A 27,642-nucleotide genomic window follows, 5' to 3' on the forward strand; every position below is an offset into this window, starting at 1 on the left:
ATTGTTCGAATTCCTATTTATGCAAAATTTAACAAATGAATAATATATATAAATGATCAAAATAAATAATAATATATATAAATGTATATAATAATTGTTTGGATATTCTCAAATAAGTAAAATTTCTTTGTATTTGCAATATTTACAAGAAAGACCGCAAAGTAATTATGTTAAACTTCATATTTTTTTATTGTTGCAAATTTTACAATATGTATAAACATGATTTTTAAATCAAACATGTTTATTACAAATTAAAATATAATATTAATATAATATAGTTGTGTACCAAGATTGATCGTTTTTTAAATTTAATATAATCATTGTCAATTAAACTTAATACGATACATATTTTTGTAATAATAATTAGTTCTTCGTTAAAACATCAAATATAAAATCCAAATAATAATTAAAGAATAATATTGTTTACTAACGTATTATAAATCTCATTAAATTATATATTACAAGTTATGTTCTTAAAAGAACATTAGGTAAAATTATATTTTTTTTGTCTAATATTATTGGCACGTATAATTTACAGTAAAAGTTTTATTTTTTCAGGCACTACGGTGATATTTTATAGTTATTCTGACTGATATTATATTGAGTATAATCACATTATGCATATTATATGCATCATTAAATTTAATGTTAACACGTTTTATAATGTAATCTACAAGTATATCCTTATACATATATCTTAAGTGTTAACATATGTCAGTGTCACATAACATGATTAATTATTATTTTGTTACAAATGAGATATCTGAAATAGAAATATTACAGTCTAACACCCGTAACAATTTTGCAAAATATGATTCATATAAATCTTTTGATATCAGAATAAATTATTATGATATATTGCTGGATCAGTCATTGGTGTTAATAGAAAACACCATGCAAATAGACCAATAACAAATAAAGAAAATAGAGCTGCCCTTTTTAAAGGATCTTTATAAGCCACAACTTCGGATAATTCAGGAAATCCCATATGATTGCAAAATGAATGAGCTATGAAAGGAGCTATAAAATGCCCTAAGAAAAAAGAAAATTCAAAGATTAGTATATAATATATATATATATATATATTATTAGAATAATACCATTTAATAATTAGGAATCAGCATAGTCTACCTGTTTTAACAAATAGAAAGGCTGCATAAGCTCCAAATAACGTAGTATATGTAAATTGGAAACCTGTATGCCCCAATTTCTCATTAATTCAAATATTTTTATATATTTATATGATTTTAAATTCCATACATAAGAAATACTTACAAGATATGAATAAAGCAAGTTTTATTTCCATACCCATTTTTATTCTCTCTACTACATGATGAAAATGTGCTACTCCAAAGAATAACGGACATATAAAAATGGCAGTAGTTTGTGTAAAACATTGTAAGAGTAATGGTAACATGCAAGCTCTAAAAGTCCATTCCTCAGAGAGTGGTGCAACAATGTGATTCCTCCACCAGATTAATGTATGTACACTTCCTAACCAATACATAGGCTCTAACAAAATAAGAATAATTTTGTACATTATTAATGTACATTATTTTGTACATTATCGATATTACAAAATATATCATTTTAAATACAAACCAGCATATAATCTCCAAAAACCATTAAGAATTTGTACGCTCAATGGGCCCAAAAATAATATCATTGTTAAAAGAAATGGTATTACACTTGCTTGGATTAGGCCAGACCATCGTAAACCCAATAATTCCCAAATGGTTGCCTATAATTTTTTTTTTATATATATATATATAAAGTATAAAAATTTATTTGATATATAGACCCAAATGATAATATTTAAAATAATTACTTTTTGGAAAACCTCCTCATCCAAGCCAACATATAGAAATATTGGTGAAATTAGAGCAACAATAAAAACACTAAAGAATCTTCTTTTTATAGTAGAAGGATGTTCTCTGTAAATAGATATATAATAATGTAATGGATAATAACCGTTATATATATATATATATATATATATATATATATATATATATATAATCTATATCAAAAGTATCTAAGTCTTTAATAAATAACTACAAAATATAAATCTTTCGAGTACGCCTATTAATATAAATTATATACTGATTAAATATTTATTTTAAAAGGTACTAATCAATTTCAAAATTCACAGTTTATAAAATCTGACTAATATAATACTTTGACTTTATACATGTTTTTACATTGATTTAATTAAACATGCACTATCCAATACATTAGTACACATTCTCGAAAGAAAATTAAAAAAAAGAAAAAAGAGAGCTGCTACATGAGAATTTATATTAAAAATAATGACATTTTAACAGAGATTATATTCGTATAAAATAGAGATATATCTGGCCGAGGAATATTTTTAAATAATCCGCCAAAAACAAACAAGGAAAGTTTAAGGAGTCTCCACTGCGAGCGCTGCAAAGTTCATTCTTGTCCAGAAATACGAGCGTCTACGCGAGTGGGAGATCCGAATGAAGGGGGGAATTTGTGTTCTCTTTCTCTCTCACTCTCATTTTCTCTTTTTCGTTCGTAGTTGTCTGCCTGCTTGCCTGCGAGATACACTGTTAAAGAGCAAAGCGTGTTCGGAGCCACAAGAGAAATGGCAGTACGATTTGACGTTTGAAAGATCAAAGAAATTTTACATACCTATTGTGAGGAGAATTCCATACGTACAAGCTCGCGATATAAACGACCGATAATACAAAGCATGAAAAAATTCCGGAGATACAGGATAAATCGGTATTTCGACCCGTGGTCTCCATAACTCCATACTAATGTTGGTTGCTTGTGTGGTGGCGATTCACAGTATAGGAAGGGGGGATCGGTAAGGGGTTGAAGGAGTGTAGGGTGGCGACGGAAGAAGTGTGGGGGAAGGGAGAAAGAGAGGAAGAAAGAAGGACAGACAGACAGAGGGAGGGAGGGAGATAGATAGATAGATAGAGAGAAAGAGAGAGAGAGAGAGAGAGAGAGAGAGTGCGCGAGTAGAACCAAGAGAGAAGAGGAGAGATATAGCGAGTGAGTAAGAGAGAGAGAGAGAGAGAGAGAGAGAGAGAAAGAGAGAGAGAGAGAGAGAGAGAACAGAAATTCATCCGATTGGCGCTCCAATACTACAGTCGACAGTCCTACCGTCGATGAGAAGATGGCCGCTGGGCTCGGTAGAAGTGTCGCCATTGTTTAGTGTTTAGTTATTTTAACAATTCTCGCATTATTTTCTTTCGGTCAGCACGGAAAAAATGCCAAGCGCATCGTTTACGTCATCGCGCAACTACGTGCGAAGATCAAGAAGAAAAGGAGCTAACAGAATCCCCCTACCTTCAAGAACCACCTCGGGTAAGGCATCCGAAGTTCGGTTCGCTGCTTACCTGTCTCAGCTCTTCTTCCTTTTACCTTCACCCCATTTTTTCTATGTTTTTCTATTTCTATTTCAATATACTATCAACGAACAAATGTACCCTATATCCTTTCATTTTTATATATCTCTCAGTTTAACAACATAAGCTTAAAAAATGCCGACCATAGTAAACGACAATCACCCTCCTGCTTATACACACGTCCATTGCAGACACCGATTTTATAGGTTGAAAGGTCCTATCGAATGCACCGATCGGAGTACTGGATGACGTTTTCAAGTATTAACGCGGCGTATACTTTCATCGTTCATCGATCGTCTCTCCTTTTCTCTTAATCATCGATTTCCTCTCCTGTCTTTTTTACCATCGTTGATTTTTATTCCGGTACGTCCGTCCTGTCTACCACCTCGCCTCACCCCACCCCCTCTTTTCTTTTCTCTCCTCTCCGTTTCTTTCTTTTTTTACTCTTTCTCTCTCTCTCTCTCTCTCTCTCTCTCTTTCTTTCTCTTTCTCTTCTTTCTGTCTTTCTCTGTCTGTCTCTGTCTGTCTCTCTCTCTCTCTCTCTCTCTCTCTCTCTCTCTCTCTCTCTCTCTCTCTCTCTCTCTCTCTCTCTCTCTCTCTCTCTCTCTCTCTCTCTCGCTGTCTGTCTCTACCTTTTTTATCCTTTTTCTTTTCGTAATGTCGATTTACTACCCGCACAGCTGTATGAAACTGAACGCCTTCCTCATGCACAATCTAGAAAAATTCAATAATCACGAGTAAAAATATGCTTCAAGATAAAGGACACAGCTGTTTCAATGAACCACTATTGTCATACATATTTTACATTAAATCATTATGTCGCTCTACTTTCCCAAATGACTATTATGATTTTAATGTAATTGGTAACATTCATTAAACAGCAATCAAAAATGGATCTCCTTATTGGTTTCTATATTTTCATTTTTTGTAAATTCACTGTGGATTATATGTGTGTTTTGAAATAAAATCTTTAAGTTTGATACCACCGTTTACGTTTTGTTTTTTTTTTTTTCTTTTTTTGAGTTGATTAGTGTTGAATTTTTTTTTTTCTTTTTCTTTATATATTTATTTCCATACTTCTTTCTCACTTCAAAAAACATGCTTTAACTTGTCAAATAATGCTTATTATTAATATATATAACTAACATAATATTTAGATCTATTGCATTATATTTTCACTATTTTCTTTTTTATTATATATATATGTGTATATACATATATATATACATATGCATGTATATATATATATGTATGTATATATATATGTATATATATATATGTGTATATATATATATTTAGATCAATATAAAATATAATAAAAAATTTAAGTTTTTTTCTTTAATGAGAACTGGACAATGAAATGAAATATTGAGAAAAATTTTCAAATTTTAACCTATACGATAAAATGTCATCAATTTCGAAATAGCTGTCAATTTTGACAGTTATTTCGAAACATAACCTTTTTAGTCTAGGCGCATTTTATGTAGCTTGTTACTATATATATATATATATATATAAATGCAATAGTAATATACTGTTAGGGAAATCCCTAGTAGATCATATTTACTAAATGTTTCTAAATTTTTTTTTCCCCTTTTTTTTTTTTTTTTTTTTTTTTTTTTTTTTTGAAACAGTACAGTTTTAATTATAACATATTAATAAATTTTAAATATTACTTTTAAAGAAAACTACATTGACATATAAGATGAAGAAATGTATGTCATTCGTAATTATTAAATATACATAAAATATAATTAAAAAGAAAAGAAAAAGTTCTTTAATATATTTATAGTAAATATATTATAGTTGTAATATAAATTTGATTATATTATAGCCGAGCCATGCGAATTGCCATGTCCAGCGTCAAATCAGATTCCTCCTGGAGGTGGTGTTGGTGGAGGAGGAGGAGGAGGAGCAGGAGGTGGTGGTGGTAATGGTGGAAGAGGCTCGTCACCTAGTGTGTCAGGTGTAGCTGCACCTTCACCTTCTCCATCACATTCACATTCTTCGCCATATGATTTGAGGCGTAAAAGTCCACCTCATCCGGATCCAGCACCTGGCACAAGTTCTGCATTACCCCCCTCGGGTGGCAGTAGTATTGCTGCTACCCTTGGCAGTTTTACTCTTCCAGCAAGGAAACGACCACGGCGAACGTGTTCACTTTCTGCAGATGGTAAATTTCCAAATTTCTATTAATAGATATACATATTGTAAATAAATGTATATTCGTTGTTATATTGTCAACTATTACATGTGATATAATTATGATGATAAATTTATTTTTTGTAATAGGTACAAATACAAATACAGCAGCACATTATCTACAATATGAATTACCAGACGAAGTGTTGCTTACTATATTCAATTATTTAATGGAACAAGATCTGTGCAGAGTTTCACAAGTTTGTAAACGTTTTCAAGCTATCGCAAATGACACAGAACTATGGAAATCCCTCTATCAACAAGTATATGAATATGATTTACCTTTGTTTAATCCAGCACCTTGTAAATTTGAATTTGTTTCTCCGGATGAGTCTGATTATCCAAATCCATGGAAAGAAAGCTTTAGACAATTATATAGGGGGGTACATGTCAGACCTGGCTTCCAGGATTTAAAATTCAAAGGACGAAATTTGCCGTATTTCAACACGGTTCAAGGGGCATTGGATTATGTAGACGAATACAGAAGCAGCAACAGTAATTCTTCAAGTAATGCAAATACAAGTGCTCAAGGAAATTGCTGCGGGAGTAATTCTCAAACAATAGAAGAAGCACCTCAACATTTAGTATTCTTACATGCTGGAACATATAGAGGTGAATTTCTTGTAATAGATAGTGATGTTGCACTAATTGGAGCAGCTCCTGGTAATGTGGCAGAATCGGTCATATTGGAACGAGAAAGTGAATCTACTGTAATGTTTGTAGAAGGTGCTAAGCGTGCATATGCTGGGCACCTTACTTTAAAGTTTACTCCAGATGTTACTAGTACAGTTCCACATCATAAACATTATTGTTTGGAAGTGGGTGAAAATTGTAGTCCTACAGTTGATCACTGCATTATTAGAAGCTCGAGTGTGGGTAAGTATATTTTCTACAGATAATCTATATAATACGAAAAAAGAAACAAAAAATCCAATAAGAGTTAATGATTTTGTTTATTATAGTGGGAGCAGCTGTTTGTGTATCTGGTGTTGGCGCTAATCCTGTAGTAAAGAACTGTGACATATCAGATTGTGAAAATGTTGGGCTTTATGTTACTGATTATGCACAAGGAACATATGAAGACAATGAAATCTCACGGAATGCATTAGCTGGTATTTGGGTTAAAAATTATGCAAATCCAATTATGAGAAGGAACCATATTCATCATGGTAGAGATGTTGGAATATTTACATTTGATAACGGTCTTGGATATTTTGAAGCCAATGATATTCATAATAACAGAATAGCAGGTTTTGAAGTAAAAGCTGGTGCGAATCCAACAGTTGTACATTGTGAAATACATCATGGTCAAACAGGAGGAATTTATGTTCACGAAAACGGTTTAGGACAATTTATTGATAACAAAATTCACTCCAATAATTTTGCTGGAGTATGGATTACTTCAAATTCAAATCCAACAATTCGAAGAAATGAAATTTATAATGGTCATCAAGGAGGAGTGTATATATTTGGAGAAGGAAGGGGTTTAATAGAACATAATAATATTTATGGTAATGCTTTGGCTGGAATACAAATCAGAACAAATTCAGATCCAATAGTTAGGCATAATAAAATACATCATGGTCAGCATGGAGGCATATATGTACATGAAAAAGGGCAAGGTTTAATAGAGGAAAACGAAGTCTATGCCAATACTTTAGCAGGAGTTTGGATCACTACAGGATCAACTCCAGTTTTAAGAAGAAATCGAATTCATAGTGGCAAACAAGTTGGAGTTTATTTCTATGATAATGGACACGGAAAGTTAGAGGATAATGATATTTTCAATCATTTGTATTCAGGAGTACAAATAAGGTATTTAAAAAAAAAGAAATTATTGTATAAAAAATTATTATAAATCTTAAACAATATTAACTCTACGATACATAAATTATAATTCGATTTTTTGAAACAGAACTGGAAGTAATCCAGTGATACGTGGAAATAAAATATGGGGCGGACAAAACGGTGGCGTTCTTGTGTACAATAGTGGTTTAGGCTTACTTGAACAAAATGAAATTTTTGATAATGCCATGGCAGGTGTATGGATTAAAACTGATAGTAATCCTACATTAAAAAGGAACAAGATATTTGATGGGAGAGATGGAGGAATTTGTATATTTAATGGTGGTAAAGGTAAATGTCATATAATAATTATGATAATTTATTAATTTGTTATATTAAATGTTGCATGTAATATAGGTGTCTTAGAAGAAAATGATATATTTCGCAATGCGCAAGCTGGGGTGCTTATATCTACACAATCCCATCCAGTATTAAGGAGAAATCGAATTTTTGATGGATTAGCAGCAGGCGTTGAAATAACTAATAATGCTACTGCAACATTAGAATTTAATCAGATCTTTAATAATCGATTTGGTGGTTTATGCTTAGCAAGTGGTGTACAACCAACAACTAGAGGTAAGGATATAAGATATAGTAGAAATATGAATACCAAAATATAATAACACTTTTTCTATTATTAACCGAATATCTTTTTTTTTCTTTCTTTTTTCTTTTTTCTTTTTTTTCTTTTTTTTTTTCTTTTTTTTTCTTTTTTTTTCTTTTTTTTTTTTTCTTTTTTTTAGGCAATAAAATATTCAACAACCAAGATGCTGTCGAAAAGGCAGTTGGAAATGGCCAATGTTTGTACAAAATATCATCATATACATCTTTTCCAATGCATGACTTTTATCGCTGTCAAACATGCAACACTACAGATCGCAATGCAATATGTGTAAACTGTATAAAAACTTGCCATGCAGGACACGACGTAGAATTTATCAGACATGATCGGTAAGATATAGTTTTATATCTAATACTATAGATTATTTAAAAATAAAGAATTCTATAACCAATACTTATATCAAGTATTTTTACATTTTTAAATTTCAGCAATTACATTATAGTAATTATAGTTATTAGTTATTATTTATAAGTAGGTTTCTTTACACGAGAAGGTTATAAGTAATCAGAAAGTGAAATTATTTTTATAGAATAGAAATGTAAAAAAATGAATTAATAATTACAGGTTCTTTTGTGACTGTGGTGCTGGTACATTAAGTAACCAGTGTCAACTTCAGGGTGAGCCTACACAAGACACTGATACATTGTACGATAGTGCTGCACCAATGGAGTCACATACACTTATGGTTAACTAGGAATTAACCTGAACTAATTTAAATAATCAAACAGCATTGAACATGTAAGTTGAATTTATTGCACATATGCAGCGTGTTATGCTGCTGAGTTCTTTATTATGGTCTTAATTTTTTTTTCCATGTTCCCATCATTTAATGACTGTTATTTCTAAAATTGTTAATATTATATCCAATTTTATCATTCTCATTTTTCATTGTCATTATCATGTAAAATTTTTTCATATTATCAACAAATCATATAGTTTAAATTAATCGAGAAAGTAATATTTTCTATCAATATCTAATTTCAAATTTAATATTTAACATGTTACTAATGTTTTTATTTGTTCTCTTTCTTTTTTCTTTTTTTTTTTTTTTTTGGAGAATAAAAGTCTAAACTTGTTTTATATATCGCGACTTGTGTAACAATGCAAAAATTCATTTTATATATATATATATATATATATATATATATATATATATGTATGTATATATATATATGTATATATGTATATGTATATGTATATGTATATGTATATCCCAGTTTTATTTTATTTATGGGAACACTGTTTCTTTCTTACATCGAAAGATAGTAGAGAACTCTGCAATAAAAAAGAACATAAATAGAAATACATCAAAGTGACAAGTGGAATAATGAAATCTAAAGTCGATGAACAGAATAATTGAGGACGCAAAATTCGCCAAAATAATTGCATTGTGTAATGATATAAAATTAATATTAATTTATAGTTAAATGGAAAAAGTATCGAACTTTCCATGTGTCCTTCGTTACGAGAGAAAGAGAAAAAGAGAGCGAGAGAGAGAGAGAGAGAGAGAGAAAGAGAGAGAGGTGTCTACTATCTAAATTTTATGTGAAAAGAGTGCAGTGATAACTGTGTAACAGATAATTTGTGTGTATATGCCCTAATGAAGAAGACATTGAATAAAATTGTTACTGGGACGTTTTAATGAACTATGTTAAAAAATCCAGTACAGTGCAAAGGCATATTATGGTAAAATCTCTACGGTATATATATATTATAGTGCCGAATAAAATGTAAATTATGTACATCATAAGGAACTCGGTAGAATAGCGATATTGACTGGTCCTCTTGCTATTAAAAAACAGAAAGCATGAACATTATAACACGTGAAGTATATTAACAAAATTTGCACAACAGTTGACAAAATAATAGTAGTGTATACAGGAACGCAAAAAAAAAAAAAAAAAAAAAAAAAAGAAAAAAAAAAGAAAAAAAAAAAAGAAAAGAAAGAAAGAAAGAAGTGCACATATTATACTTAAAATTTGCGAAACTAAAAAAAAAAAAAAGAAAAAATAAAAAAAACCATAGACTGTTCAAAGAAATCTCGATAAATACATTTACAAAGAAAATCAACTGTCAATATAATATGTGAAATGCGACTTTAGTTATGAATTTATCAAATAAGCAAGATATCACAATTTCACAAGGAAGAGAAAAAGACACAAGAAAAAAAAAAAAAAAAAAAAAAGAAAAGAAAAGAAAATGAAGAATACCAAAATAGATATATCTAAAAATACAATATACAACTGGAATATAATCAAAATGGAGATAAACACCTATCTATACATTTTAATAATTTTTGAATGTAAAAAAATGTATTTCGTGATATATCGGCGCGTATGGCATCCCTTTAATTCCACCACTTGCATCATAAATTGTGATGGTCCTAAGTTGCCTAAGAGCAAAGTGCATAATAAGATAAAGAAAAAATATTTAAACTATAATGAATTAAAACACAGTGTATAATGGTGTTTGCCAGTTAACAAAAACGACAAGAAAAAATGAACTGTCTGAGAGGTGCAATTTTCAATCTACATATAATATCGTATCTTATACGAATAATCTGTTTTTTCTTTCTTTTTTTTTCTCTCTTCTTTTTTTTTTTTTAAAGAAAAAAAAGAAAACCTTATGTTAGTGACAACGTCTAATCATATTATTGTAATTGCAAGTCAAGAGCCAACCTCTGCTTTGTATGAAACGAGCGCCTATTAGCAATAATTTTAGATGCAGCCCTTCTCCGTTTATGCGAATTAATATTAATATAAGTAGAAGAAAACAAAAATATTATATATATTAAAATCATTAATGTAGAATATATATTGTGTTTGGCCAACCAAATTGTACAACATATATATTCATTACTGTATTTAGTGATTTTGTATATTGTTTAAGAAAAGCAAAAAAAAAAAACACAAGTGGATAACGTCACGTCGAAATTGCCTTTGAATTTACTGACCTTTAAAGCGGTCTGTAGTATTACTGTACTAAGGTGTCATATTATGCATAGTATAACTATATGATATCGAACAAGTATATGCACTGAAAAAAAAAAAAAAATATAAGATAAAACAAAATATCAAAGGCATTTTTCGCTCGTGTATTAATAGGCCTTAAAAAGCTTCAAATTGAATGTTCTTGAGTGAGATATATTGTATGGTATGTTACATTTTGTTGGATAGCGTTCAATTGTGAATTTTTTCTTGAAACTTGAAGTGAAGAAACTACAGAGAAAAGGAAACAGAAACGAAAAAGAACACATGCATATTCTACGTGATAAAAAATCAAACAAATTAATATAATATATAAATCTATACTTGTCGTATTTAAGAACAATTTTTTTTATTATTATTACTTTTTTTAGTTGGATAAAATTCGTAACTTCATTAATATTATTTAGTTAATTTTTGTGTCAATATTTTGACAAAAAAAAAAAGAAATATATTATTATTATTATTATTATTATTATTATTATTATTATTATTATTATTATTATTATTATTATTAGATTTGTTATTTCTAATTTAATTAATATACAACATTTGCTCTTGAGTGTATGAAAAAGCAAAGCTAAAAAATAGAAACAAGATAATACATAAAAATTATTATTTTCATGGAAGATTTTTATTGTTTTTTTTTTTAATCTTTAGCACAAAAAAAAGTGATCGTGAATGAAAATTAATATAAATGTATAAAAGAAAGTAAATTTAATTTTATTGTATTGACAATAGATACGTATACTTTTCTGTGATTTCTATTCTCTCACAGTTTCAATGATGTTAAGTAATTTTTACTCTAAATATTGTTTTTTTTTTACGCAGCAGCCGCGTATAGAGAAAACTCGAGAAGTAAAACGAATTCTAATTTTATATCTTCCAGTGGCTTCCACTCTGCATATTTACTGCGGTGTCCACATATGTGCGACTGTAAACACACACATACACACACACACAACGTGCTTTAAAAGAGAGAAATGCATAGTTACGATTTATGATTAATAGATTTGTACAAATAACAATTCCTTCACAGTAGAAGAAGAAAAAAGAAAAAGAAAAGATATTCGGCTGCAGCACAATTATAATGTTTCTGTTTTAGTTGTTGGATGTGTTTTAGAAGATAAGATTTAAATCAGCTATAGAATCTGTTGTGTTTTTATTTTTACACTTCGTATGGACTCTCAGCTGATATTAGATAAAGTTTTCATTCCTATCAAAATGTCAATTGGATATTTTGAAAATGTAAAGATCATCATCCCGAAATCGATCAATCATATGCGTACATATATCTATATATATAATCATCCAGAAGAGAAATTTTATTGTTACAAACCTCTTTCCCGTGTCATTTTTACTAGAATAATATAAATAATTTTTGTCTTTTTTCTTTCTGTTAAAAGTAAATCAAAACAAAATTTTAAAAAAATAAATAAAAAATTAAAAAAGAAAAAAAATGAAAAAAAGAAAAAAAATACAAACATACATGAATTTCACTTCTGGAACGCATAATATATTATGATCGTCATATTATAAGACACGATTTCATTTCTTACTCCCCTTTTTTTCCCTTAACCATAACACACTCCTAGAATTTCAAAGTGTCTTCGAATTAATTGTGTATGCGAATCGCGTATAATAATGTTTTATTTTTAATAAGGATGTAAGTGCGTAAAGTGTTAAGTGTCTTGTATCAGCTGCATTTTACTTATCGATTTTAATTATTATTATTATTATTATTATTATTATTATTATTATTATTATTATTATTATTATTATTATTATTATTATTATTATTATTATTATTATTATTATTATTATTATTTCTTTTTTCTTTTGGTTTTATTTTTTTTTATTTCTTCTTTTTTCTTTTTTTTTTTTACTACTACTTTTTGTTAAAAACTTTGTATCATTTCGTTTTAACATGTATAGTCCATCGAAATCGCATAGATATACTCTACGTTAGGACTCAACGTTTGCTGCTTTGTTTGGCTGTTACTTATTAAGCAGCAGAAACAGGATCAAAAGATCCTTGAGAAGATTAAAAAGGGGATGAGATATTCAGCGTATTAAGGATATATATTTCTTCGATTCCCTTTTTTTGCTTTTCTCAACCCCATTCCCCCCGCCCCCTCATTCCGAGCCAGCGGCAGCGTGTAACATTAATAACACAAAAGCCAAGCGAAGAACCGAAAGTAGCAAACGCAGAGAAACGATATTCGCATCGCGAATTTCTTTTTCTTTTTTTTTTTTTCTTTTTTTTTTTTTGTTCTTTCTCTCAATAAATACTTGCCATTTATAACGTTAGTTGCCATAGTTTGCTGCTATTTGTTTTTGTTTTGCGGTAGAGGCCAGATAGACATAAGCGTACACGGCATTTTATGCAAAACACGAATCCGCGAATGCTGATACCACTACGTATTCTGTAAATATTAGTCTGTCCATTATATACATATATCTACATATATATATAATATATGTGTATATATGTATATATATATATATATATATATATATATATATATATATATACATATATGATTATATACATAATGCATTGATTATATGCTATTATACAAAAATATATGATCATGAATTATCATTTCTTTTTATTGTATATTCTTATTTTTTTGTGTACTTCAATTCTTCATAATATTCATAGTAATATAGCTGTAATTATATATACAATAATTACATTGTAAGAAGAGAAGAAAAATATTTCTAAGGAAAGTTATATATATATATATTTTACTCTTATTTTTTTTTCTTTTTTTTATTTTTATTAATTTTTTTTTTTCTTTTTTTCTTTTTTTTTTTCTTTTTTTTTTTTTAAGATGCTTTCAATGTAAATTACGTATTCTTTGATTATATACGATCGCTCGAGAACGAATAAATTATTATCAAAGTCATTTTTTCTTTTCTTGCGATCTCTCTCTCTTTTTAGAGATAAACGTCTATTTAAAGACTAATTTTTACTAAAAGTCTGATATATTATATATGCTTTCGAAATTATAGATCATATAATATATAATCGCTTACTTCTCATACTTGTAAACACTATCTCTTTCTCTTTTCATATATTAAAATTTACTCTTCCATTATATTTAAAAGTGTTTTTAATTTTTTTCCTATATATATCGTCAGTTATAATATATAATTCTAATTCTAATAATAATAATAATGATAATAATAATAATAATAATAATAATAATAATAATATTAATATTAATAATAATAATAAGAATAATGATAATAATAATAATCAGTTAAAAAATATGTAATTCTTCTCTTGTTACATATATTTCGATTTTATTTTTGTAATCTAACTTTTATGCCCACGTCCCCACCCCCGTCCCAACCTGCATTTTGATCCATATTAATATATTAAATTGTTTAATTGGAAAACTACGCGTTAAAATATAATCCATGTATATGATTATACGATTAGAATTACTTTTGTGAAAATGAGTACAAAACGTACGATTTTTATATGTTATGAATGAATTCTTTATTTATCCGAGAGATTATGTCAAATGAAATTTGCGCTGTTATATTATTATTTTTGTATTATTATAAATTACAACATATAAATATGAAAATTTGTAATTCTCTTACTCTACACAAGATTCTTAAACGAACGAAACATTTAACAATGTATTCTAAATTCTCGTAATTTTATCTCGAAACAGTATTATGAGCAAGGTAATGACTTCGCATTAAGATTAAAAAAAAAAAATAATAATAATAATACTATTAATACTACTACACTACTACTACTACTACTACTAATAATAATAATAATAATAAAGACAAACCATAGTAAACTCATTAATAATATACGAAACTTTATACTTCGATTATAGCTGTTTTTACTCTCAACCATATCTATCTGTGAATATTTAATTAGTAGAGAGATATTGCTGATTTTTTTTATGAATGAATTTATTCCAAAATCCTCGCTAATGTTGCATATTGTCTAATTATAAAAATTTAGTGAAAAGAAATCTTTGCTTTTTGACACAAACACACATAAATACACACATATGCACACGCACATACACACACACATACACACATATACATATATTTCATGTGAAATTAAATTTAAAACGTTTTCATTAAATTAGCGATTACAAAAAAAAAATAAAAAGAAAAAAATCAACTATCAAGGTATTAAAGGTAATTTCATTAAATATCTTCTAGGATTTATTTGTTATAAATAAGGAAGGATATTACGTTAAACGACAATACCATGTGGTACCATGCCTTAACACACACATGTACGATGTTAAATATATCTCTATATATAAGATATATACAATCTCTTTGCAAATATAATTGATGTTTTTTCAATCTGTGAACACATTATATATATATATATACACACATATATTACTAAAAAAAATATATATATATAATATTAAAACATACTTAATTTTTACAAAGAAAGTTATATGTGATGTCACAGTGTCACAAAGTCTCACTTATGGTGTGAAAATGATGATTAGCGTGTCAACGATTTTTTACAAGTGTGCATAAATAGAGAGAAAGAGAGAGAGAGAGAGAGAGAGAGAGAGAGAGAGAGAGAGAGAGAGAGAGAGAGAGAGAAAGAGAGAGACGAAAAGAAAGAGAAAACAGATTAATAGTTTTCAATTTACTCCTAATAATAATTAAAAAATATTCGATATATCTTTACATTAAATATATCTCATATGAATGAAGAATTTTAACGCTTTTGGATATTAATAACACACGTACTGGTTATTATATTATATATAGAATCCATTTTTTGGTGTATCGAATTAAAAAAAAAAATATATATATATATACTCTCTGCTAAGTTAGATTAATCGTGAGCAATGTGTACAGTAACTGTAAATATATGAAATAACATTGTTTAACAAGTGTATGGATATAATAATATACAGGGTGTTTCGAAACGAGATAGCTACTTCTCTCTGATTCTCAATATTGGAAACATTTATCACAAAAGATTAAAATTAACAGAGACATGTTTTTTTTATTTTATTTTATTTATTTATTTTCTTTTTTTTTTTTTACGTTAATTAAAGACTACAATTTTTGTATATATATCAATTTTACGATACTATCTGAAAATATAAAGATGACGAAGGATATTTTTAAGATTTTTCTTTTTCATGTAGATATTTAAATTATGCGATTAAAATAGATAGAATCATTTACAAAATACTAGACTTACATCGATTTCTTTGTTTTATTATTATTATTATTATTATTATTTTTTTTTTTTTTTTCTGTTTTAATTTTTTTTATTACTTACGAAAATTTTGCGACGAAGAGAGTTGTAACGAAGCTAATGCAATGAAAATATTTTATTGGAGAATCGGAGAAAAAGTGGACGAAAAAAAAGGAGAAAGTGGAGATATTCGTTGCCTATATAAGAGAATGAATTGTAAAACGTGAAATACTGATTAGAAATAAATAATGGACAATTTCAAAGAAATGGCCTATAGACAAGAAACATTAGAATTAAAAATGTTTTTGATATGATCGCATGAAAAAAAAAACAAACAAAAACATAAAAAAAAAAACAAAAAAAAAACAAAAAAGAAAAAGAAACGAAAAAAAGAAAAAATGAAAAAAGAAACGAATAACAATCGAAAAAAACACGATACATTTTATGATTAACGTAATTAGATAAGCGATAGAAATGTATCTTGCATCAACGAGATATAATTTTAAATATTGCTCATTACAATCTCGAACGATCGATGATCTTTTAAAAGATTTTTAAAGAAAAGAAAAAGAAAAAGACGGAAAGGGATGGAAAAAGAAAAGAAAAAAGGAACAAAACACACTTTGTCACCAAATATGTTTCTCGTAAGAAGTTAGATGTATTATTAAGATGTATAATAAATCGTTTAGATTGTATAAGTTAGACATTAAGACAACTTATTATTATATGAAACGTTTCATTGGAGAATAGGCGATACAAGTAATATTATTTTTTACAGAGAATTTACAGCGGACGATAATCGAGTTATGCTCGACTAGAACAAAACCAAAAGAAAGAAAGAACATACGAAAAAGCATTATTATCAATGAATAGAGACGACGAATAATATCGGGAGTCATACAATCTGCTTAATCGCGAACATTGATCAATGAGAAAAATAATGATCTAGAAGTTTAGACGGCATCTTTCGATATTGACGAAAAAAAAAAAAAAGAAAAAAGAAAAGAAAAGAATGAAAAAGAAAAAAAAACAATGACGTAAGAACTTTATTGAAAACGAAATAATTCAAAAAGTCGTATTTCATAAAAAGATATCCATTCTTTACGCGAATCTTTTCTCGTGATAAGAAAAGAAACTGAGATAAGACTCGATATATAATACTACACCGCTACATAAACTATTTTATATTATTACTTTCGGCAACGTCATATAGAGTTCAGGGAAAGTATAGTTAATCGATTATAAACGAATTTTAAGGAATGTGAGATCGCGGTATTATAAAAAGAAGTTGCAATATATTATTATAATTACGTCGATAAAACATATTAAATTTCCTGTTGTTAAATTTATCCATGATATTTGTGGAATTCGTAATATTTGTTCGAATCGTATACAAAAATTCCGCTTCGACGAATAGCAACGCAGAATATTATTACATCCGTACAGAGCAAATGGCGTCCGAAGAAAATAAATCGATTGTATTATAGCGATATGCACGGACTAGAGCACATCTCCGTGTGCTATATATATATACATATATATGGTACGTTTATATATATATATATAATATATATTATATATATATATATATATATATATATATATATATATATAAATGCAGACACGTAACATTAATAACGACGATTGATACACTTTAATAAATAAGTACCTTAAATGTTTAAGTCTAATACACGATCGTAAACTTTTAGCTGCACCAAGTGCCATAGTCCAATAGGTATAATAATAATATAATTATAACAGTCTCCATATAAATAATAAATTGTGCCGATGACGAAAGGACAAAAATCGTGTTTTTTTCGAATTTTTGCCTGATCGCAAACTGATATTACACCGATATTCGTGTCGTAAAAAAAAAAGAAAGTGAAAAAAGAAATGCAACACATGACAAGACATGCAACAGACCTCTTTAAAAAAAAAAAAAAAAAAAAAAAAAGAAAAGAAAGAATAAAAAGAAAAAGAAGAGAGAGAGAAAAAAAAGAAGATCGAATCGTTATCGAAAAGCCAGATATGACAATATAAAAAACAATACAATTCATTTTCATTCCTGATAATTCTTAATACAATATTTCTTCTTTTTTATATTTGAAAGATTAGTATATTTTATGTTAACACAGGAAACATAACAAAAGTCTCCTCGTTCGATCATTTTTTTTTGCGAGATATTAATGAAACCAAAAAAAAAATAAAAAAGAAAGAAAGGAACACCTGTTCTAAATCATAATACAACAACAACAACAATAACAAAAAGTAAATAAAACAAAAAAAACGTGTCACGCAATTGTATATTATAAATGCTACTGTTTAAAAATATATTGCTATTGTCAACGTAAGATAAAGCGTTGAGTTTCTCTATGCAATACCTTTACGTAATTTACACAATGATTTTAATCTCAGATTGAATATGTGTAACGTTTTGAATGAGGGTAGTTAAGGTGGGGATAGGGATGAAGATGGGACAAGGGGGAATCGATTATAAAGTGGAGAATAGTAGTCTAGCATTACCATTAGTCGGACCATCCTTACCTAACGTTGCTCGACTACTACGAGCAGCAACAAGCTGTTGCTCGAAAAAAAAAATTCACCAAGTTCACGGTACGCAATAATTCTTTCCTTATCACATAACACCGAGAGATATTATGCTCGAAAATATTGAACGATGAAATTTGATTGAAAAGAAAAGTACAATATTTTCTACGACAGATGTCGTATAATATTCGTACACCCACTATATCAAAGAGCGACAACAGAGGGACCAGAAGTCGGTACTTTTATTCAGTCGACTAGGACTTCGCATAGCGAAACGAAGACGATTCTTCGAGTTAAATTTCCCAGGTGATACGAGACGTGATAGTATCTATTTTATTTTCTGCTATATATATATATATATATATACGCATACATATATTTATATATATATATATGTATTGTGTGTGTATATATATACATGTGTATATATATATATATGCATATGTAATATAACAGGTAGTAATTATTTATTTATTATTATCGTCGTAATTCGTTCTAATTGTCAGACGATATAGAGTTAAGATAGAAGAGATAGAAAAGGATAAAGGTCGAGAGAGAGAGAGGATACGAGAGCTCCTTTGGCTAGCCGAAAATCGATCGGTGGCGGCGGCGGTGGTGCTGGTAGTAGTGGTGGTAGCGGCTCATCGATGTGTCGGGGTTAGCGACACCTGGAAAACGCGTGCATCGTGCGATTTCCTCGAGAAAAATCTTAGATTCTTTAGAATTCTTAAAGTGATCGTTGATTCCTCGGTGATATTTAATGTGTGTGTTACGATATATTTATAAGTAACGTTGTTGAATAAGTATAAGGGTATAATAAGGAAGGGTGGTTCTCTTTATCATCGTTGCCCTGTCATCGTCCTGTCACCCGACCAACACTTTTTCACGATCGAACTTTAAAAGTGGGGTATTTTTATCGTGGCATTCAACGTGGCGTGTTTCTTCGTGACATTACTACCATTACAATCGGCGAACAAGGGTGGCGAGCGAGCGGGCGGGGAGAGTATAAGAGAGGAAGGGGTGCAGTTGCAAATAAGTAAACTCGAAACTCAAGCTTCGAGAAGGGTCAAGGAAATTTTGGGTGAAGGCAAATTTTTGCCTACCTTAAACAAATTCGGAATGCGTCGAAAAATGGCAGAAAGAAACAGGCCTGGTCTGGTTTCAACGTGAGAAGGGACGTGGATCCTCCTAGGATCCTTGAAAAGAAAAAAGAAAAAAGGAAAAAAGAAAATAGAAAAAGCGAAAGATACTGAAAAAAATAACGAAGGTCCTTAGACCTGATTAGAGTGGAGGAGGAGGAGGAGGAGGAAGAAGAGGACGACGAGAAGCAGAAAGAGGAGGAAGGAGAGAAGGAGGAGGAGGTTCCTCTCAACGTGGAATGACAATAAAGGGGTGCCGTACCAACGTCCGGCGTGTCCTCCTATTATGCACGCGCTGGATTTGAGTCTACGAAACACCTCGAAACTTTTATTCCCCATTGGGATGGCAGTTGGCATACTGACGGATATCGCTACGAGATTGGTGATCGCCGGTTATATACTTGCGGTCGTCCTCGTGTGCGTTCACGCCAGTAACAACTGGGACAAGGACGACGATTTAGGTAAATAAGACAAATTTTTTTTTTATTACGGTTAAACGTAACCCTTTTTAACTCTATACCGAGAAATACCTTTCATGTTATATGAATTCTATGTATAGAATATAATAATCCATGTATAACTTCTGCTATATATGCCATACGACTTTTATATCAACGTATATATTTCCTCACTTCGAACAATGCAACTTCATTATGTGATATATTTTTATGTCATCAATAACAATGAAGATCTTTCATCGAGTTAAATGGGACACCTGTATATCTTCTTATTGTACGAAGTTCTTTTTTTTTTAAATCATATCATAAGAACATAAGTCACCATTTTTGCATCGGTGTTAACTTGGTGCATTAAAATTTGATGAATCTGTTTTATAAAAAAACAGATGATGATTATTTATGTGTCGTATTATATGATATATATATATATATATATATATATATATATATATATATATGAACAAAATGATATATCTATTATATTATATTCTAATTTTATTTCAAACAATCGTTCGCCATTTAAAATTTGGTGAAATATCTACAGAACAGCAAAATACATACGAATTACGTATAACCATAGAAGCATTCTTTCATTCAACTGACTTATATTGCTCTACTTTTTCTACTTCAAAATTATCTTTTGAAACAAAAAAACGTTTAAATATTTCTGCCTAAATTTTTTAATATTCGTTCGTTATATTTTTTATTTAATTTTTGTAATTGCATCTTTCAAGAAAAATGAAATATTCAAAGCTTATGGCCGATCATAAAAGTAGTCTTCCACTAGACCTGGTCTTACATTGTTACTTCGACTTAATTGTCTTCCATTGCTCTTTTCTTTCTACTTCAGAATTACATTTAAAATTAAAAACATTTAAATTTAATTCCACATAAATTATTTAATTTTTTTGATTATAATTTTCAAGAACAACATGATATTCACAAATTATGGCCGATCATGAAAATGTTCCTCCACTTAACCGGCAGAAATTGCTCTCTTTTTCTACTTTAGGATTACATTTCAACTAAAAAATAATTTAAATTTTGTCCGCATAAACTACTCAATATTTGTTATTTACATTTTTTTTTTTATACTTGGATCTTTCAAGAAAAACAAGATATATTTACAGATTTATGCCCGACCATAAAAGTGTTGCTTCCACTTGAACGTCTTGTGAATTGCTCTTTTTTTTTTCTACTTCAAAATTATATTTTATATCTGAAAACGTTTAAAAATTTCTCTACGTAAATTATACGATAAATTGTTAATTATTGTTTTATTTAATTTTTCTAGTTGCAACCTTCGAAGTGAGCGCCGTTCTTGGGCGTACCGCCAGCTTGCCTTGTGACATTGAACCGTCCACGCGAGAAGATCGCGTTTATATGGTGCTATGGTTCCGAGATTATGCAGTGAAGCCGATATACAGGTAACTATATCTAAACTTGTAAAAATCGATAAATTCATATATAAAAAATTATTCACTCTTGTAGCTTTGACGTACGAGGGAGAGCTTTCAACAAAGCTCTAAATTGGTCAGATAGCAATGCAGTAGGGCCCAGAGCTTATTTTGTGACAGTCACAAAACCAGCTGCTCTATCTTTAGAAGCTGTTCAATTGGACGACGAAGGAATATATAGGTGTCGAGTCGATTTCAAAAAATCACCGACGAGAAACTTTCAAGTGAATCTAACAGTTATTGGTAAGACATACATAATTTAAAAAAAAAAAAAGATATATATATATTAAAAAATTCATATAAACAGAAGATATGTGAAATAAACTCGTGTTAATAATTTCTTTTTAACATTATTTTGAAAGATATTCATTAATAAAAGATATGTAATATTTTCTTGTGCAAAGAAGATCATTGAAATATTTTTTTCTGGGATAATTTTAAAAGATATTCATAAAAAGAAGATATGAAATAATATCTTATGTAAAGAAAATCACGAAGAATATTTTTTTTTTTTTTTTTTTTTTTTTTTTTTTTTTTTTTTTTTTTTTTACAGTTCCACCACATCAACTTCTTATTTACGACAGTTCTGGAGTGGAAGTAGATAAGACTGCTGGTCCTTTCCAAGTTGGTATGGAATTTGGTCTCTCCTGTGAAGTAAGAGGAGGTACTCTATTGTTATTTTCTATATTATTAAACGATAACAATATATCTTTATAAGGAACCCTAGATCGACCATAATCCCTCTTTTAAAGGAAAACCAACTCCAATCGTAAGCTGGTTAGTAAACGAGAAGGAAGTAGACGGAAAATTAGAAGAAATAGGACAAAATATTGTGGTTAGCAAATTGACTGTACCTCAATTACGAAGGGAACATCGTAACACCATGTACAAATGTCGAGCTGCCAACACAAATCTGATACCTCCTTTGGAAAAGAGCGTCCTTTTAGATATTTACTGTAAGTCTTTCAATATCCACAAATAATACTGAGTTAATCGGAAAATTCATGACGGATTGTTTTCTATCTTCGATAAAATTAAAATGAATGACTAATTAAAAAAAAAAAAAAAATATCCCCTTTTTAATAAATACAATAACTCCAATAATTTCTAATATCGTTATATATATATACTAATACATATGTAAGAAACAACACTGGAATTTTTCGAACAACTCAATAAATATAATTCATACGAAAATAATAAACGATAATTATGTTTATTTCTTTTTTTTTTCTTTTTTCCAGTAAAGCCTCTGTCTGTAAAAATATTGTCAAAACTATCAGTCCTAGAAACAGACAAGAATTACTCTATAGGCTGTGAAACTGCGGGATCACATCCTCGAGCAAGAGTTACATGGTTGAAAGGGAACATACCCTTTCGGAAAGCCAAGGTCAATAATTCTTTTTTATTTTTTTTTTTTTTTTTTATTATATATAATACTTCTTATTACATTTATCCAATATGATAAATAATATCTATTAATTTATTAAAATGTAAATTGAATAGATATTGGACGATGGTAACTCTTCGGTAGTGTTAAGTACGTTAATATTCAGTCCCATACCAGATGACAATTCTCAAATTCTCAAATGTCGAGGTGAAAATCCTGAATTACCTAGTGCATATTTAGAAGATTTTTTCCAATTAAATGTTGTTTGTAAGTATATTTAAACAAGCCTCATTATATGGATTTCCCTTTATATAATTAATGTCAATAACAATTATTTACAGTTCCACCAAAAGTTCAACTACATCTGGGAAGTACATTGAAAGCAGAAAATATAAAAGAAGGTGATGACGTTTACTTTGAATGCAAAGTTCGAGCCAATCCAGAACATCATAAAATAACATGGAGACATAATGTAAAAAAATAGTGGAATATTTATAAATGCTAAAATGATTTGGAAAAAAAAAAAAATCTAAATTTTGTTTGCCAATTAATGTATTTGAGAATATTTATTTTGATTATATATTCTTATTAGGGTGCAGTATTAACTCAAAATTATTCGGCTGGAATAATAATGAGTACACAGAGTCTAGTACTTCAAAGTATAGGACGTGATAATGCAGGGAATTATACGTGCCTTGCCAGTAATGATCGTGGAGAAACTACAAGCCCTGTTGTTCCTTTACGAATACAATGTGAGTAAACAAATATCAAAGTTTCAATCTAAAAACTTTTGCATTTAATTCATATACATGTATAATTTTTTTTTGGGGGGGTTGGGTTTTACAGTCGCACCTGTTTGTAAAACAAGTCCTACAGTTATTGGAGCATCATTGGAAGAATCAGTAAAGGTTCGATGCGAAGTAGATGCGGATCCTAACGAAGTGGATTTTGTTTGGGAATTTAATAATAGCGGTGAAAATTTTGAAGTAGCCCCTGCAAAATTAGATAGCAACAATGGTACCATGAGCGAACTGATTTATACACCAGTTTCTGAAAGAGATTATGGAGCTTTAACATGTTGGGGTAGGAATGCGATTGGTAAACAAGAAACACCATGCACGTATCATGTCATTCCTGCAGGTAATACGGATAATGTGATATTCTAAAAGATCGATTTTTATGAATACCGTTGATCGTTATGTTATAGCGAAGCCAAGTCCTTTAAACAATTGTACTATAAAAGCATCGTTAAATCAAAGTTCAGAGATATTAGAAGTCGAATGTGTACCAGGATATAATGGTGGACTTCCTCAAGAATTTCGTTTGGAGGCTTACGAAGTACCATCTGGTTACTTACGCCTCAATGTGTCTAGCGTATCTATCGACCTTCCAATATTTCGAATAGCAGTTGCAGATCTATTACCTGCGACACACTTTTATTTAATTGCATATGCTGTAAATGCTAAAGGTCGAAGTGAAGTGTTTTTATTGGAAGATATTATGTTAAGAGATTCGGAAAAACATACAGGTATATTTAATATAGAAAACAAAATAAAAAAATTTGTATAATTTGAATCTTTCATTGGAATGAATTTTTTTTTAGATAGTGGAGTTAGTATGATTCCATTAATTTTAGTACTTATCGGATGTCTAATGGTTTGTCTAATAGCAGTACTTTTTGTAATGGTGATGGTATACCGACGTCGAGGTAGCACATCACCAGCACACATTGAGCCATACATGAAACAACCGATTATAACTCCCCCAGATTCGAGAAATAACTCAATGCTTGATGTTACTCATGGGGACCATACCTATTTTGTTGAATACACTTTGAAACAGGTTACTGATTATGCACTTAATAAACAACCTGATATTATACAATCACCACAAGGTAAAATCATTGTAGATTGACATTTTCTTATCAAAGATAATATTCTATTTGTATTGTTAATAATTAAGACAAATTTTTTATATAGATCAAGAAAAAATGAAACGTGAACCACAATTATTTTTACCAGTAAGACCAGACACATTGTTTGCGCCATACGATATTCACAAACAAGGCCTTCAAACAAACAGATGTAACGTAAGTATTAGTAGACGAATATTTATTTGAATTGTGTATAACTTGTGAGTGACTTATACTTAAACAAAAATTAAAACTTTAGATATATTGTTTTATTATAAAATTAATGTTAAATTGTTTTATAAAGATTTTTATATACTTCATTTTATTATTGTTGTCGATCATGTTTTCAATTTTTTTATTACAGTTAAATCCATTTTCCACAAGACCCTGGGAACCGATCAGTTTTAAAGCAGATCGTAACTTGATGAAAGAAATTATTATTGCAAATTCTATACCTGGTCCAGAAAGTTGTGTGTAAAATCTTTCAGATAGATGGGACAAACATATCAAGATGGCCAATTTCATAGCCTAAAGAATCATTCAAACATATTGACGAGGAATCACATGTCATCGAATCGCGAAAAAGATATCTTCTAATGAAATGAATTACAAAGCGATTTGTGGATATTGAAATAATTAATGAAGAACATCAAAATGACTAATCGCATAATTTAACTAAACGCTACACGTGATGTATTATTCCAAGTCTAATATATTTTGTGTCAAGTCTTGCAAGTCTTTTATTATTTTAGTATTCAATGATTATTTGAATTTTTTATATTATTTGGAATGCACAACGAATATTTAAAACGAACTTTAAGTTACAACGAAAATCTTCTTGACTCTTATTTCATTGTTAAAATTGATAATAATAATATCTTTTGTACATATTGTGATAATACGATTTATACGATATGATACCTATTATAATACGAAGACAAAGTGACGTAATAATATTGGATAAAAAAGATGTAAAAGATTGGTATTGTCATTAGAATACTATAATCTTTATATCCAGATTAAAAAGTATCAAAAAAAGAAAAAAAAAAAAAAAAAAAAAAAAATTAAAAAAAGAATTTAAAAAAAAATTCAAAAAAAAAGAAATAAAAAATTACAAAGAAACAAACATATACAAAGAAAAAGATAATAGATCTGAGATTTTTTGGATGTTTTATAAAACACATATGTGATAATATAAATTAGTCTTGTCTTTAAAGATCTGCTGCGATGTTACCTCTGAATTGGCAAAAACATTCAATACGTTCAAAATACTGTACGTTTAGTATAAAAATATCTACATAATGTTAAATAGAATCGATTGTTGCCGCAAAGAAATGCTTTAAGAAAACTGCTGCAGATTATAAGCAACAACAAGGTACCAATAAACAATGTTGCTAAAATAAATCTGCTAGATAAACGAGAACAAATGTATTCCATCCAGGTTTGAGATGAAATCAATGTTTGGGAAATCGTATGATATAAGGACACTGGCATTTTTTCCGTTCGATTGAATTCTTCGCTAAATGATTGATCTTCCATTCTACACCGAATCATTTTTTCTTGCGTGATATTTACAATCGGTAAAATCTGTTGAATATACAATATATGGCACTTGATTCGTAAGTAATATTAACGTATTACTTATATATAATGGTATTATATTATTTATCATTAGTACGAAAAAATGTAATTATCTTATAGCATTTATATTTGTATTAGCTCGAAGTATCAATTGAATATCTTTTTTTTTTTTTTTTTTTTTTTTTAAATATCGAAATTAATTTCGTCAAAGGTTATGAGAGAATATAATTTTGAAATTATTTCAAATATTTACCCTTCCTTATTTTTTGTTAATTAATCGATGTATATAGATAGTATAGATACGAAAAAAAAACAAATCATACTTGCGTATCCTCGAACTTATGCATTTGTCTTCGTACCAGTTGTATCACTTTACACTTTTTATGTTGCAAATCCGTGATAAATTCAGTTTCTAAACAATCATCGCACACGTTATCGTCGCACATCCTTCGCTCTATTATACCAAAAACTATTTCTAATAATTTAAAATAATATATTGGACTAATACATTTCTATGTGGGATCTATCAAAAACGTAAATACATTTTTTATATTATAAATTAATTCCTACGCATGCGCACAATTATCTAATGACGAAATAATATTAACACAGTGCCGTATGAAATTAAATGTAAAATGAGCCATTGCGTAAGGGCCCCTTCATGTAGGTATAGTATTTATTTCTCGCATTTTTTTTTTTAATACCATGACAAAACGCGACAACTTAAATAAAGACTGAAAATATTAACAAAAACTTTTTTTACATAGTTCCATTAAAATTATATAATGGCACATTTTTAATATCAATTACAAAAATACAAAAATTAAATGATTTTACCCTACATTTAAATATGTATTTATACAATTAAATGTAAATCTCTTTTTATTCTTATTCTGTCATA

General features: G+C 28.9%; 3 protein-coding genes and 1 long non-coding RNA gene across 9 annotated transcripts; 2 read left to right on the forward strand and 2 right to left on the reverse strand.

The window, feature by feature from the left end:
* Positions 1 to 572: 572 nt before the first annotated feature.
* Positions 573 to 2,842, reverse strand: LOC124956802 (CAAX prenyl protease 2). 3 transcript variants are annotated; one of them, XM_047513077.1, is made up of 7 exons: positions 2,659 to 2,842; positions 2,562 to 2,573; positions 1,829 to 1,934; positions 1,603 to 1,741; positions 1,276 to 1,512; positions 1,132 to 1,194; positions 573 to 1,032 (listed from the first exon to the last, which is right to left on the reverse strand). In XM_047513077.1, exons 1-7 carry the CDS (start codon positions 2,772 to 2,774, stop codon positions 836 to 838), a joined length of 870 nt encoding a protein of 289 aa, XP_047369033.1. In that variant the 5' UTR covers positions 2,775 to 2,842; the 3' UTR covers positions 573 to 835. The 3 variants fall into 3 exon arrangements, with proteins under 3 accessions (XP_047369033.1, XP_047369034.1, XP_047369035.1); XM_047513078.1 differs by lacking the exon at positions 2,562 to 2,573 and having other exon boundaries at positions 2,659 to 2,841; XM_047513079.1 differs by lacking the exons at positions 2,562 to 2,573; positions 2,659 to 2,842 and adding an exon at positions 2,202 to 2,280.
* LOC124956798 (F-box only protein 11) lies at positions 2,533 to 18,304 on the forward strand. Of its 4 annotated transcripts, none has more exons than XM_047513073.1 (9): positions 2,533 to 3,342; positions 5,218 to 5,556; positions 5,676 to 6,461; positions 6,548 to 7,400; positions 7,501 to 7,721; positions 7,788 to 8,006; positions 8,174 to 8,381; positions 8,617 to 8,790; positions 17,036 to 18,304. In XM_047513073.1, exons 1-8 carry the CDS (start codon positions 3,246 to 3,248, stop codon positions 8,744 to 8,746), a joined length of 2,853 nt encoding a protein of 950 aa, XP_047369029.1. In that variant the 5' UTR covers positions 2,533 to 3,245; the 3' UTR covers positions 8,747 to 8,790; positions 17,036 to 18,304. The 4 variants fall into 4 exon arrangements, with proteins under 4 accessions (XP_047369029.1, XP_047369027.1, XP_047369028.1 ...); XM_047513071.1 differs by lacking the exon at positions 17,036 to 18,304 and adding an exon at positions 9,315 to 10,273; XM_047513072.1 differs by lacking the exon at positions 17,036 to 18,304 and adding an exon at positions 9,476 to 10,273.
* LOC124956811 lies at positions 4,962 to 27,568 on the reverse strand. Its single transcript, XR_007103376.1, has 2 exons — positions 27,065 to 27,568; positions 4,962 to 5,547 (listed from the first exon to the last, which is right to left on the reverse strand). It is a non-coding gene; the product is annotated as an uncharacterized LOC124956811 (long non-coding RNA).
* Positions 19,266 to 25,891, forward strand: LOC124956800 (contactin-1a-like). Its single transcript, XM_047513074.1, has 14 exons — positions 19,266 to 20,404; positions 21,696 to 21,828; positions 21,893 to 22,101; positions 22,412 to 22,522; positions 22,611 to 22,814; positions 23,103 to 23,248; positions 23,365 to 23,515; positions 23,590 to 23,720; positions 23,841 to 24,000; positions 24,095 to 24,388; positions 24,456 to 24,776; positions 24,852 to 25,142; positions 25,228 to 25,337; positions 25,525 to 25,891. Exons 1-14 carry the CDS (start codon positions 20,230 to 20,232, stop codon positions 25,636 to 25,638), a joined length of 2,550 nt encoding a protein of 849 aa, XP_047369030.1. The 5' UTR covers positions 19,266 to 20,229; the 3' UTR covers positions 25,639 to 25,891.
* Positions 27,569 to 27,642: the final 74 nt, after the last annotated feature.

This window comes from Vespa velutina, chromosome 23 (genome assembly GCF_912470025.1).
Source record: "Vespa velutina chromosome 23, iVesVel2.1, whole genome shotgun sequence".
Lineage (NCBI taxonomy): Eukaryota > Metazoa > Arthropoda > Insecta > Hymenoptera > Vespidae > Vespa > Vespa velutina.

What these genes read in the sequence shown, in the direction of transcription:
- LOC124956802 (XM_047513077.1), bottom strand. Translation starts at nt 2,774, where the DNA reads ATGGAGACCACGGGTCGAAATACCGATTTATCCTGTATCTCCGGAATT. An exon ending in TTTTTGGAGATTATATGCTG is followed by an intron (nt 1,513 to 1,602) that starts GTTTGTATTTAA and finishes TTATTTTGTTAG; the next exon opens with AGCCTATGTATTGGTTAGGA. An exon ending in ACTTGCTTTATTCATATCTT is followed by an intron (nt 1,195 to 1,275) that starts GTAAGTATTTCT and finishes TGGGGCATACAG; the next exon opens with GTTTCCAATTTACATATACT.
- LOC124956798 (XM_047513073.1), top strand. Translation starts at nt 3,246, where the DNA reads ATGCCAAGCGCATCGTTTACGTCATCGCGCAACTACGTGCGAAGATCA. An exon ending in TATATTTAATGGTGGTAAAG is followed by an intron (nt 7,722 to 7,787) that starts GTAAATGTCATA and finishes CATGTAATATAG; the next exon opens with GTGTCTTAGAAGAAAATGAT. An exon ending in TGTACAACCAACAACTAGAG is followed by an intron (nt 8,007 to 8,173) that starts GTAAGGATATAA and finishes TCTTTTTTTTAG; the next exon opens with GCAATAAAATATTCAACAAC.
- LOC124956800 (XM_047513074.1), top strand. Translation starts at nt 20,230, where the DNA reads ATGCACGCGCTGGATTTGAGTCTACGAAACACCTCGAAACTTTTATTC. An exon ending in GCAGTGAAGCCGATATACAG is followed by an intron (nt 21,829 to 21,892) that starts GTAACTATATCT and finishes TCACTCTTGTAG; the next exon opens with CTTTGACGTACGAGGGAGAG. An exon ending in TTCAAACAAACAGATGTAAC is followed by an intron (nt 25,338 to 25,524) that starts GTAAGTATTAGT and finishes TTTTTATTACAG; the next exon opens with TTAAATCCATTTTCCACAAG.